The sequence below is a fragment of the Eucyclogobius newberryi genome, unplaced genomic scaffold (assembly GCF_026437365.1).
Source record: "Eucyclogobius newberryi isolate DKJ021-1_F unplaced genomic scaffold, fEucNew1.0.hap1 SCAF_13, whole genome shotgun sequence".
NCBI classification, from domain to species: domain Eukaryota; kingdom Metazoa; phylum Chordata; class Actinopteri; order Gobiiformes; family Gobiidae; genus Eucyclogobius; species Eucyclogobius newberryi.
Window position 1 is genome coordinate 20,598,942 of NW_027315757.1, and position 13,514 is coordinate 20,612,455.

The 13,514-nt window shown below is 38.9% G+C and overlaps 1 protein-coding gene across 1 annotated transcript in view; it reads left to right on the forward strand.

Annotated features, from left to right (window-relative positions):
- The window catches only part of mrc2 (mannose receptor, C-type 2), a 63,296-nt gene extending 50,154 nt beyond the window's left edge, over nt 1-13,142 (forward strand). Inside the window, exons 20-29 of the mRNA XM_072442888.1 lie at nt 342-450; nt 1,331-1,497; nt 2,093-2,201; nt 3,666-3,901; nt 5,911-6,073; nt 6,234-6,383; nt 7,408-7,521; nt 8,983-9,156; nt 11,960-11,983; nt 12,056-13,142. Coding sequence (XP_072298989.1) covers nt 342-450; nt 1,331-1,497; nt 2,093-2,201; nt 3,666-3,901; nt 5,911-6,073; nt 6,234-6,383; nt 7,408-7,521; nt 8,983-9,156; nt 11,960-11,983; nt 12,056-12,282 — 1,473 coding nt within the window. The 3' untranslated portion in view covers nt 12,283-13,142. The remainder of the gene's footprint in view (nt 1-341; nt 451-1,330; nt 1,498-2,092; nt 2,202-3,665; nt 3,902-5,910; nt 6,074-6,233; nt 6,384-7,407; nt 7,522-8,982; nt 9,157-11,959; nt 11,984-12,055) is intronic.
- The last annotated feature ends 372 nt before the right edge of the window (nt 13,143-13,514 follow it).

Here is a 13,514-nt window from a genome sequence, read left to right on the forward strand (position 1 = left end):
CTCATCAAGACCATAGCTGGAGTTGTGTTTCGCTTCATTCACACTAGTCTCATTAGTCCTGTTTATGAGATCATCTTCTCCGAGTCCTCACAAAGCACTCCGCACAAAATCTTATCCCGTTTGCTGCATCTCAGGGAAAAATCCTGCGCCGTTTTTAAGCCCTTAAACCATGACGGAACTCGTTCGTCTGTCAAAAAAAAAGCGTGTTTAAAAGCCAATTAAAGCCAATCATCTCCACTTTAATGTCTTTACTGTTGAAGTTGAGGAACACATTGGCACGTCTCCATGGAGAGCGGTCACGTGTACAGAAAAGAGACAAACTCGTGGCTCCTGTGTTGCAGTGCTTCCGGGTGTTTGACCAAGTGAACCGGATCACGTGGTCAGGAGCCAAACTGAAATGTGAAGCCAGCGGCGGCGTGCTGGCTGTGGTGTCCAACCACCTGGAGCAAGGTGACGTTCACTCATGAAGACGTGTTATCCAACCAAGAGCGGTTTAGTTATGTTTCCTTTTGCATGATTAAGCTACTGTATGCATAGAACTGTGTAAGTACTGTATACTTTATATTGTATTGTATGGATAACGATGTGTCTGTGCTACGTGTTTTGGACCCCCTCCAAAATGAGATTGCACATCACACTAAATAAATAAAATAAATAAATAGAATAAATTAATAAAATTAATAAAATTAATAAAATTAATAAAAATTAATAAAATTAATAAAATTAATAAAATTAATAAAATTAATAAAATTAATAAAATTATACATTGCATATTAAAATATACAGAGCACTGTCTTGTGTCGTTTTAGATTTGAATTTTTTCCTTTTTTTTAATATGTTTGTTTTGGCTGTATGCATTTTCAGTAACACTTTATAATTTATTTATTTATTAACCTTTATTTAACCAGGTAGGAACCCACTCTGATCGAGACCTCCTTTTCAGGGGTGACATGGGGCAAAATAAAGACATAACAGCACACACATTTAAAAACATTACATATTTAAAAACATTACACCTTTAAAAGACGTTTAAGAAAAGAAAACACAATCTATATTTAAAAGCGCAGACAATTTTTTTAAAGTTTCACTCTTTTTGTTTTTAATAATAACTGCACTCTAACAGCCTCCCTACCTATTATTTAAGCAGTGACTGAGCCTAAATCATTCTTAATTAACTCTTTATTCATCATGATTTACGTCTTTGTTCATGCTTTGTTTATTAAGTCCGACTAAGTGCAGTTATTACAAAGCATTAGCGCATGTTATTGCTCCGCCGGCATTACCATGGATACATTTCAATGTTCACGTTGCTGCTTTCCTTTCCTCTCAGCCTTCGTCACGACTCTCCTGTTCAACACCAGCGTCGACCTTTGGCTGGGCCTGACCTCTGATCCCAAGGGGCATTTCCAGTGGGCTCGGCCGGGTCTGCTCGGCTACACCAACTGGGCGCCCGGAGAGCCCCTGGACAACAGCGGACCGCACCACAACAGGACGCCGGTCTGCGAACATCTACGGCAATATCTTAGTTTAATAGTCTGATTTTTTTAAGAGTTATCAGATGATTGAAATAACATATAATCAGTGGTTATGTTTAAATGCGTTCACTTGCATCTTACTTTGCCGTTTACTTTGGCGTTTCACATTTTGATCGTCGTTTGAATGTGGCGATTTTGAGCCGTAGCCAGTGATCGTGAGTAATCTGATTTCGCCACGATCAAACCTGTGCAGGCGCCGACAAGGAATGTTGTGCAAAAAAACAGAAAATGTCAGTAATTGTACTAATTGTCTTTCAAAATAAAACAATTGCTCGGGAAAAAAACTGTAAACGCACAAAAACCAAAAACCTGATTACTGGTTTATCTGATTATTCTAGTTATCTGATTTTACTGGTAAACAAAGCTATCAGGGACACAAGGAATTATTTCGGATTAGAAAGTCAAACGATTCCTTACATTGGTCTTTGTTGTAAATGTTACGAGAGGAGTATTTAGTTGTGTGAGTTAGTTTATTAGGTATTATTCGTGGATACTGTACGATGTCATTGTTGAGCTGATGAATCCGCGTGTATTTATTGCGTTCCCGTCATTCTCAGGGCAACTGCGTGGTGATGCTCCACGGGAACCCGCAGAGGAACACTGGCATGTGGGCGTCCCGGGCCTGCGAGATGGAAAGCAACGGATACGTCTGTCAAAGGAAACAAGGTCCGTGCCGCTCGCAACATTGAAATGTACGTTTCTAACAAGGTGATGCATCAGGTCCGTTATTTAAAATCGAACCGATATTTGCCGCTAACTGTTGTTTTTCCCCAAGCTTCTTCCTTTCTCTTTTTTCCATTGCTCTTTTTGAACAGACTCGTGAGTTACAATGGAAAGAAGAGGCTAAGAATTTGGACAAAAATAAATAAATACCTGTGATCACAACCTGACGATACAATATACATCCAGAAACAGGTCCATGATGTGCTTATTAGTTTACAAAAGTGTAGGGCTATTGATTAAAGGGGGTGTGTCAAACTGTTTATACATGTTATTATAAGTATTTATGTTAAGAGATTTAAGTTATATTAAACTCATGATTCACTACATCTTCTCGTTTTTGCCCTTTCCTATATAAAATCCTTTTAATCAAAATAAAATGATTAGTTGACTCCTCATGATTTCAAGATGTAGCATTAGAATTATGACATTGTATTTCATCTTTGTTTAGATTGAAAACAGAAATAGGGTAAAATAACACAATAAACCACTAAATAAATACAATTAAACCTTTTTTTGTAAATTGATTAAACCTTGATTTTATTACAGACATCTATTTCATCTTGTTGTGGGTGTCCCAAGTCTTTTCTTTATTTTATGGATCATTTTGGGGATCCCAGCCTGGAAAGACTGAATCACAAAACGTATTTAGATGTCATGTTTTGCCTTTATCAGAACACAATTGATTTATAAATATCATAAATCATTCGCAGATGAATGAAACAAAAGTGATTTTAGAGTTAATGGGTCAGCAAAATTCGTCAGCAAAATTCTGTGAAAATCTTGACAATTTGTAATTAATTGTATGTAGTTTAAAGTACATTTTGTAGGCTTGGCTAAGGACTTTAACATTTTATTATTGAAAATGATCACACCTTCAGCTACATGAGGCACAGACAGAACTGTGGTAAGTGTCTGGTATGTTAATGTAACATATTAACAGTTATTCAGATAACTATAGCATAAAGAACATGCTAACAAGTTTACCAAAGCATCAGTTTTACCCCAAATCACTAAATCCACTGAATTCTTCTTCTTCTGTGTCACTTCTAAACAACTCCACAAACTCCAGAGGTAGAGGAAGTGCAGATTCTTCTTCTGCGTCGCTTAGAGCCTAGAGCGCCCTCTTGTGGTTGTCAGTGTGAAAATAATCAACATGTGAAACGCGGTTACAGTGTGAAAATAACAAAGTCGCTCCAGAAGCCAAAACTAGGAAAAAAGTGTGACTTATGGTCCGGAAAATACGGTAAATTCCCCAGAAACCACTCTGAAACGTTTACTATTGTCGTCTTTTTTACATTGCATTTGCTGTATTAACAAATGACTTTATATAATGTTACTGAACAACATGTCCCCAGTCCCCACCCTTATATATTTGCGTACATACTTAAAAGCCCTCTTCCCTCACAGACCCTGGGCTCCCCCCGGCCCCGCCCCTCGTCCCCTCGCTGCTGAAGCCCGTGGACCTGGGGGGACTTTCCTACCGCGTGGTGGAGAAGAAGCTGGACTGGACCGGAGCGCTGCATCTGTGCGAGTCTCTGAACGGGACGCTGGCCACCGTAAAGAACCCGTACGAGCAGGCCTACCTCACCCTCCTCATCAACAACCTGCGCCGGCCGGCCTGGACAGGACTCTACAACTACGGAGTACGTGCACTTGTCACTTAAAGGGCCTCTGACAGGTTGGACGACTAATTGAGTTAAAATGCAGTTAAGATAACTATATTTAGAATTTTGCTGAAAACTGCAAAAACTTTAACACAGAATAGCACATTTTTTAGACGTATAATTTCACTTCCTGGTTGTAATTGATGACATCACACCAGGAAATTACTCAGCAAAAACTGGGCAAAAACTCATCTAAAGTCACCATTATTTTAATTTTCTTGTCATTTTCTACAGATTTTTCAACGTTTTCTCTACAAATATCTGCTTGATTGGTGTAAAACTGAATTACATATGTACAACAGGTACAAGTACACCAAATAAAGTAAAAAAAAATAAAATCGTAAAAAACCATACGCCCTTTAATCACTTTATCTAGCGTATTCTTTATTCATCTGATCTTTTTCCCATGGGCCACATCCGCCCCTCCGGCCTCAGTCTGCCTGCTAAACTGCTGAGTGAGCCACATGTTGTCTGCTTGTTTTGGGGACTTTTATTGTTCTCTTAATTATGTTTTATGATGAACGCGCTTTTTATGGATGGGTGTGTTGTGCCCCTGTTTGTGCCGGCGCTCTCTCTGCAAACAACGTTCCTATACGGTTAAATAAAGCGACTTTGAATAGATTTCTTTATGGACACAACAGGCACTCAACCCATTAGATACTGCTGTGAAAATCTGTCCGTTGTAGGGTGAGTTCACACTTATTTGGTCCTAAATTGAGCCTGGTTTTGTTCTGATGTGGACTTGGTTTTGTCCTGAACTCGTCCTTGTTCTGTCCTGATCTAGTTCAGGTTTAATTCCAGGTTTAGTTCCAGGTTTAGTTCCAGGTTTAGTCACGGTTTTGAGGGTGTGATCGTACGTCACTGATGATTGTTTCATTCCCCAATTTTAGTCATTTACCGAATTTGCATCAATCATTCTAGTTTGTTAGCCTGACTATTTTATTTTATTTATTTTATTTATTTTATTTATTTTATTTATTTTATTTATTTTATTTATTTTATTTATTTTATTTATTTTATTTTATTTATTTCATTTATTTTATTTTACTTTATTTATGCAGCCAAGTTCTTAAAAATGATATCCGTCAGTTATAGCCTTAGTTTTCCATTCAATTGATTTAAATATAGTTTGCAAATAATAATGTTTATTTTTAGACAGAAATGCGTAAAACATCATGCCTTTTGTTAACACCAAACTCAACAGTTTAATTATTTCATTAATGTTTGGCTCATATTTAACTTAAAATATTGGTTACATTTTGTCTGAAATTGGAGAATGACAGACACAAAAGTTCACCCATCGACCAGAAAGTTGCCAGTTCAATCCCCTCTTCTGTCATTGATATTCATGTCGTTACCAAGACTATACACTACCTTACCTTTTTTTATGATAAAGGTGAAAATATTTGTGATCGTAGAGGTAATAAATACCAAAAGTCTTCAAATATTGCATTTTATGATGCCTAAACACATGGCTCCTCTTAAAAATGTAAGTCTCACGGGGCTAGTCTGTATAAACACGATTGATACGAAGTAAAATAGTAAACATGTTTTCCACTGAACAATATAAGTCGTCTGTCCATGTGTTTACTATCTGCTATAGTTTTTATTCTAGAGCTCTTTCAATCAAATCAAATTATACTTCAACAATATACTGTCAATATTCCTTAATATATCGAATTTTAGATATCGTGAGTTTTATTTTGAAGACATGCAAAATTGAAAGATTATATTGGTAAAAAATGCTAGAAAAGGGGCTGATTTAAAAAAAAAAAATGTTATTATGTGGATATGCGGTGATATTTTTATACTTTTTTGATCAAATTTCACAGAGATTTCACATTTGTCTGATAATCAAACCTCACTTACTACATTTAAAACACATTTCTGTTGGATTGACGTAACATCGTCTTGACAGTAGTTATCAGGATACTCCAAAAAACATCAAGATATTAACGTTAATATCTTAACTGCGTGGTCATTTTCAGGGCAGAAGCTTCACCTGGCTCGGCGAAGGAGAGGGCTCGTACTCCAACTGGAAAGACGGCGAGCCCAGTCAGAGCGCCGGCTGCGGTCACATGACTACGACCGGCGAATGGGTGATGACGCAGTGCGACGCCAAACTCGGGGCGGCGCTGTGCCAAATCGGAGGTTCGTAAATCTAAAACGCGCTGAACGGTTGAGTCTTCCTGCGAGAGACTCAAGCGTATTCCGACTGAGCGAGGTCCAGTTAACAGCCTGTCGTCACGGAGACAGACCGGCTCCCATCCCAAGGCCTCTGTTATGTCCTCGGTGTGTTTGGTGCTTTCAGATGAGCCGGTGGTCCACCAGTGGGTCTTCCCGGGCGAGTGTCCTCACTCTGTGGGGGAATGGGCCTGGCTGCCTTTCAGAAACAACTGCTACGCCTTCAACCTGCAGCACCTGAGGCTGCAGCAGGACGCTCGCTCCGACTGCACGAAAGGTGAGCCACGCCTGCACACCAACTGTTCAGCCATGTCAGGATTTAGCAAGAGGATGAAGTTAGTCAAATCACATCTAATGATCGAGAGGCGTGTTGTGTTTTTATTTCCCCACCACTAAACATCATCTGCTTTTCTTTTACCAGAATGTACGATATCTTTTATACGAGTAAAACAATGATCATCTACCGTATTTTCCGAGTTATAAAGTCCCTTTTAAGCACCTTTTTTCATATTTTTGGGTGTGACTTATACTTATATTTATACTAATATACTTATACTCCGGAGCGACTTATATGTGATATTATTTGTTATTTTCACACTTTTTCTTCTCTTTTATGCATTTTTTTTGGCTGGTGCGACTTATACTCTGTTTATCATTACAACGATTAAAAATGACATTAAAACAGAGACACGAACATGTAGTTTAATCTCCCAAACAAGGGTTTTAGTGGAGTTTCTGCCCTTTATGTTTTCTATGACGTTTCAGCCTCAACAAGAGACATTTTAAAGCACATTTTAGGACATTCTTGATGCTTTGTTTAAATATTGTAGGCGTATCATAAACTCGTTCATACAAAAGATTAAAACAAAAATATTAAATTAAGTCAGTATAACTCACCCTTAATTAGCATTTCAGGTTTGATTGATTCTGAGTTCAATGAAAACATTTATTGGCTTTCTTTGATGACTTTTTAAGTATATCGTGTAAAACCACAAATTAAAAATAATGTTACCATATTTTCTGGACTATAAGTCGCACCCGAGTATAAGAATAAAAATGCATAATAGAGAAGAAAAAAACATATATAAGTCGCACTGGAGTATGAAATGCGGTTGCAAGTGTGAAAATAACAAATAATATCACATATAAGTCGCTTTAAAGTATAAATGTAAGTCTATATAGTCCGGAAAATACGGTATATACATTCTTTAAATAGCTTGTGCAAAAATAATCTATCTTTCTTTCCCACTTTGCTGAGTTAATGCCTTCTGTTGTTTTGCCTGCCTCTCCTTTGTGCGCAGCGGGGGCGGAGCTTCTCTCCATTTTGGACGAGACGGAGAACGAGTTTGTCTGGGAGCACATCCAGAGCTACGCGGAGCAGGCGCACGGGGCCTGGCTCGGCATCAGCGTCAAAGGTCCAGCTTTCCTCCCCAGACGCTTCCTTTCTCTGCACCGCGTTTCACTCCAGGCTCTGGTCGCACCTCGCACGGGAAAAAACCTCCACAGCGGCGTCCGATCTGCACCGACAGATGTTTCACAGCCTCGTTTCATTCATTTGCATCTATAGATTTATTATTATTTTATTGTTTTAATTATTATTATTATTTTTTCTGCATCCACATGCTTTTATAGCAACTCAAACTTAACATAATTTTTAGTTTTTATTTTTGTTTTATCTGTGTGCTGCAGTTTAATTTGAAATACAATAAATGCAATAAATACATTAAATACATTAAAATAAATAAATAAAATAAATAAAATAAATAAAATAAATAAAATAAATAAAATAAATAAAATAAATAAAATAAATAAAATAAATAAAATAAATAAAATAAATAAAATAAATAAATACAATAATAATAAAACACAAAAACAAACAGGGGCAGTCCAGAGCAAAAATCCAAAAGGGATCAATTTTAAAATAAGGTGTAGGAAAAATAAGGGTATCTTGAGAAAATAAAAGGTCCAAAATAAAAGTCCCATTTAGTCCAGATTTTTTCTAATTCGTCTATGTCCAAGTTGAGTTTGTGTATGATATTTTTTTCTCCATTTTCCATATGTCAGTTGTGATGTCGATCCAGTCCTTAATCGTCGGTGCAGTTTGTGTCTTGAATTTGTTTGTGATGGCCTTTTTCCCAGCCGCCAGAAGTATGTTCTGAATGTATCCATTTATGTTCTCCATGGCAGGAGTTTTGAAACCCACATACATAGTTCTGAAACTGAGTGTGACGGGGTGCGATTTATATGGGACTTCACAATTTCAAAAGCCGTTTGCATTTTTCTCATATAACGATCACCCCTTAAATTAGCTCCCACAAAACCAAACTTTACAATCTTGTACTTGACATTTTGACATATTTTACAGATGGACTAGAAAAAAAAATCTGGCAAAATCTGAACTTTTTTTTAAATACAAAATCTAGTTTACTCAAATACTAAATGAGATAATACACAGATACACATTTTTTGTATCTAATAGCTGTTGTTTAAGATGAAGGACTATATAACATCTGTGCTTTATGCGCAAACGTGCTAATTATAATTAGTTTGTCGCTTTGGTGAATAAATATTTGGCATGACTGAATGGTGCCCTTCTATATATTCAAGTTAATTTAAGCCAATTATAGTATTTATATAGCACCTCAGCTTAAATAGCCTATGTTTTCCGCTGCCGTCAGTGCCTAGGCCTCGATCAGCCCACTGCAGATGCCTTTTATCGCATAACACCCTATTTTTATATTTGTGGGAGCGGTTTGGCTAACACGGCAGCACAAATACATTTTGGTGGCATGGAAATAGTAATTTGAGGTCACAAGCTTTTATTCCTGAGAATGAGCTTGTTCGATCGTAAAGCTAACAGAGCCTCTGCGCTTCAGGCCGTGGTTTGGTGTGGAGCGAGGACACGGAGATGACCTACGCCAACTGGGAGCCGCCGGCGTTATCGGTGCTGTCCCCGAACTCCTGCTTCTGGATCCAGAGCAACACCGGACTGTGGAAACCAGGCTCCTGCAGGAACCGCACGCACGGGGTCATCTGCAAACGCCCTCGCAGTGAGCGCCGTTTTGTTTACTCGATACATGATCATGACGCACATAAAACACCTCAAAATGATGATAATACCACACTTTGACCTATTGTGAAGTCAATGTCAGTCAGGTTCAGGCCTAATGAACTTAATGTTCTTATTAATGACAGGAAGAGTCCATTTTGTTCTGTGTTTAGTGCCATTGCCTGATTTGTCTTCATCTATAGTAACGATACTTGGAACAAACCTCATTTTGAGATTCATTCGATCAAATGTACCTTTGAAATACTGTTTTACTGATTGAAAAAATATATATATTAAAAACATATGTTGCCTTTTTAAACGTTAGTACACGGAGCAGAGCTGAGTAAAGTCTGACTTTGATAATAACGAGCCAAAATGACTCATTATGTTTCTCTTTCTGAGAATTAACTCGCATAACTAGAATTAACTACATTTAACCTGAGCCATTGTGAACAGAAGACAAAATTATAAAGAGTTTATAATAAACAAATGATGCAAATGGCTTCGACCCGGAGAGACTGAAATAAAAGACGAGACGCACCAGAGGAGAACGAGAGCTGTGCGATTATGAACCACGTAGTGATAAGTTTGGGGGAAAAACTGATTGAGAAGAAGAGGAGGAAGAGGAAGAGGAGGAAGACGATGAGGAGGAAGAGATGAAGATGATGAAGAGGAGGAAGAAGAAGAGAAAGAGGAAGAAGAGAGGAAGAGAAGGAGGTGGAAGAGAGGAAGAAGAGGAGGAAGAGGAGGAGGGGGAGGAAGAAGATGAAGACGAGGAGGAGGGGGAAGAGGAGCAGGAGGAAGACGAGGAGGAAGACGAGGGGGGGAAGAGGAGGAGGAAGACGAGGAGGGGGAAGATGAAGACGAGGGGGAAAAGGAAGAGGAGAATGAGGAAGAAGATGAAGAATAGGAGTAATAGGATGAGGAAGAGGAAGAAGATGAGGATGAAGAGGAAGAATAAGAGGCGAGGAGGATGGAGAGGAAGAAGAATAAGAGGATGAAGATGAAGAAGAAGAGGAGGATGAAGAAGAAGAAGACTGTTGACTGATGAAGCAGAGGCCTGGGTATAAAAGGAGGTAACCGAGCAGCGACGGGCCGACATGCTGCGCTTTTCAGATGTCAAAACATTTGTTTTAGCTAAAGTTTCTGCCTTCTTGGCTTCGTCAGATTATTCTCTTTTGTGAATCGGCCGCAGAAAAAGAAAGAAAGAAAGAGGCTGAAACATCCTCCAATAAAAATGTTTTGAGACGCTTTGTTTGCATTTTCAGTGCGTTTCCTCCTCAGAGAGGGATGTTTTCTGTTACTCTTCTTACTACCTCGTCACAACGAAACAAGTTCATTAGTCAGTGGTTTTTTTACACTTTTTTCTCAAAACGCCTGAAGTGTGAACGCTCTGGAGCACAAACAATCGGCCAGAGCCTTTGTGAAGCTGGGACGCTGTAGCTTTGGCCTCTGATGTCTGATTTACTCATTAAATGCATGAATTAGTAAAGCTGGTGTTGGAGGATTCTCTGATTGAGACTAAAATGAGCATATGTTGGGTTTTGATCATTCTCTTTAAAAACTGAAGGTAAATTAAATAAAAAAGAGTTCCAGGGACACTCTCCATGGCGCATTTTGCTTATTTTTAGCTATTTTAGCCTTCATAGGGGCGATGGTGTCCAGAACATTCAAAATACTAGATGCAAAGGAGTTCAACAAATCATTTACATTAGAACATGAGACATTTTCAAAGTTTATCATTTCCATAAACAGTGCACCTGTGCCATCACTTATGTGTCTCCTCTGAACAACTGCAGGACCAACCGGAGGTTGGGGAGAAACAGACAGGTCAAAGAAGACACAGAAATGATCAGACAGAGCAACATCGATCACATTAACATTTGAAATATTTACCCCCTTTGTAATTATGAGATCTAGAGTGTGTCCTTTGCTGTGGGTGGGGCCTCTCACATGCTGAGTAAGACTGAAGGTTTCAAGGACAGCATCAAGCTCTTTAGCGTTTCTGTCACAAATATTATCAACATGCACGTTGAAATCACCTGTAATGACCAAACCATCAAAGTCTGTGCATATGACTGAAAGCATCTCAGTAAAATCATCAATAAAACTTTGGCAGTGCTGGGGAGGCTTGTATAAAACAATGAGGAGAATAGATGGAGACTGTTTTAGCTCCATTTTAAAGGATACATACTCAAATGATGAAAACACCTGCTATTTCATCTCTAAAAAAAACGCACACCTCCACCCTTTTTGTTTTCTCATAATTCAGATTCAAACTTAAATTTGGGTGGAGCAGATTCTATTAGAACTAAATTTCCTGTGTTTTTTTCTTCAGTTAAAATCATAAAATCAAGGTTATAAGAAGAAATAAAAGTACTATCTAAGAATGATTTGTTACATAAGGATCTGACATTTAGCACAGTAAGTTTCAGACTAGTGTCAGTGGGACTGGGCTTTATCTTTTCACAGGGAATATCTATCAAATTTCTTCGATTTGGCATCCTGACTAGCATTTTGTTTTCCCATCTGTGTGATGTGACTACAGAAATGGCACTAGGGGGGGCTGTTTTTACACAGGGCCCTGGGTTGGTTTGATTTTCATTATGGCTATACGTCCCGGCAACGCTGAGACCCAGTGTATTCTGTCTATGAGGGGGTTTAGGTGGGGCGGTTTTTATTGGTGGAGCAGGAGTCGGGACACATGTTTGAGCTAGGAAATCTAGCACCAGAAACGTTCAAAAGTGCAAACCATAAGCCAATAAGCCATAAGCCAATACCTTTTTTCTTGTCTTTATTTCCAGGTGTAGAAACATCGGCCGTAACATGTAAGTTTTATACATTTATACATTTTTAAAAGCGTTATATGCAAACTAAACCCCCGCGTCGCTTCTTCCCAGTGGACGGAGAGCACCTGCCCACCCTGATGGTTGTCATGGTTACGGGCCTGGTCCTGGTGGTCCTGATCGTCGGCGTGATTTACCTGTACCGACACAGGACGGTGGGCGCGCAAGGGTCCTACGAGGGGGCGCGCTACAGCCGCACCAACTCCAGCTCGGCGGAACAGGCCGAGAAGAACATCCTGGTGTCGGACATGGAGCTGAACGAGCAGCAGGAGGAAGAGTAGCAGGAGGAAGAGCAGCAGGAGGAAGAGCAGCAGGAGGAAGAGCAGCAGGAGGAAGAGCAGCAGGAGGAAGTGTAGCTGGACGAGGAGCAGCAGGAGGAAGAGCAGCACCGCAAGTGTGTCACTGCTGTTCAGATGGAGGGCGGGGCCAAAATCGATGGGATGCTTTGCCTTTTCGCTGTCCGGAGCGTCGGCTTTGGTCACGGTTAAGATCCACGTGAACAAAAACAAAGTCCACCGTCTTCTCTGTCAGCGCAAAGGAACTGGTGATTTATATATTTTCCACCATAGAATGAAAAAGCGGTCGTTCTTGTGTCGGGTTAAATGTGTGAATTTGTTTTGTGGCTTTTCACTTCTTTCAGAAACTGTGAATCTCCCATTTTTAAAGACCCCGCCCTCCATCTAAAACTGACATGAAATTCTAAAATGTCAATCTATTAACCCCACTATCGCCCCCTACTGCCCTGGACCAGACTCAACCAGGAGAGACTGAGGATTTACTTTGTACGAGACGTGGCTTTTTTATATATAGAAAAAGTTGCTTCTTGAAACCAAAAAGAGGAATTTTAAAGTGCACAAAGTCTGTGCAGAGCACAGCAAATGACTATAGACTAGTTTTTAAAAAGTATTTTCTAAAGTTTTATATGATAGTTTTGACTCTTTTTCCAGTTACTCCAAAAATGCTCTCTTGAACGCTGTGTATTTTAAACTGTGATTTGAGTTTTAGCTGGAACACACTTTTATGAAATGCCTCTGTCTTCCATGCAGACAAAGAACAGGCACAAACCTTTTGTGAGAAAGTCATAGATTATTTTTGGTTCAATTCATTTCATGAAGATAAACACAAAACCTTTATTTTGTACTTCAGCTTTACTAGAGGGTTAATCCTGGCTTCCTCCCACACTATTGTCCTGGAAGACATTTTACGTTGGACCAGCAGGACTTGCACAAACACTTCCCTGCCGTCATTATTCATTCTTAAATATATTTTCTCATTTTCATAATTCATTATCTCAACATAAATATTCCGGTACATGTTTGTAATTATAGGTATTCAACAGGTTTCTCTTTGAATTTTCATATTTTCAGCCATAAACATTTACAGTACATCATTTTTTATTAAGGACCAAACTTGATTTCTGTTTACATTGTTTTTCTTCTGTCAGTATTAATCCAGTTGAGTTCATTTGGCTCTTTCTGTGGTGGAGACGCTTTAGTGGGTGAAAGGTTCTTCC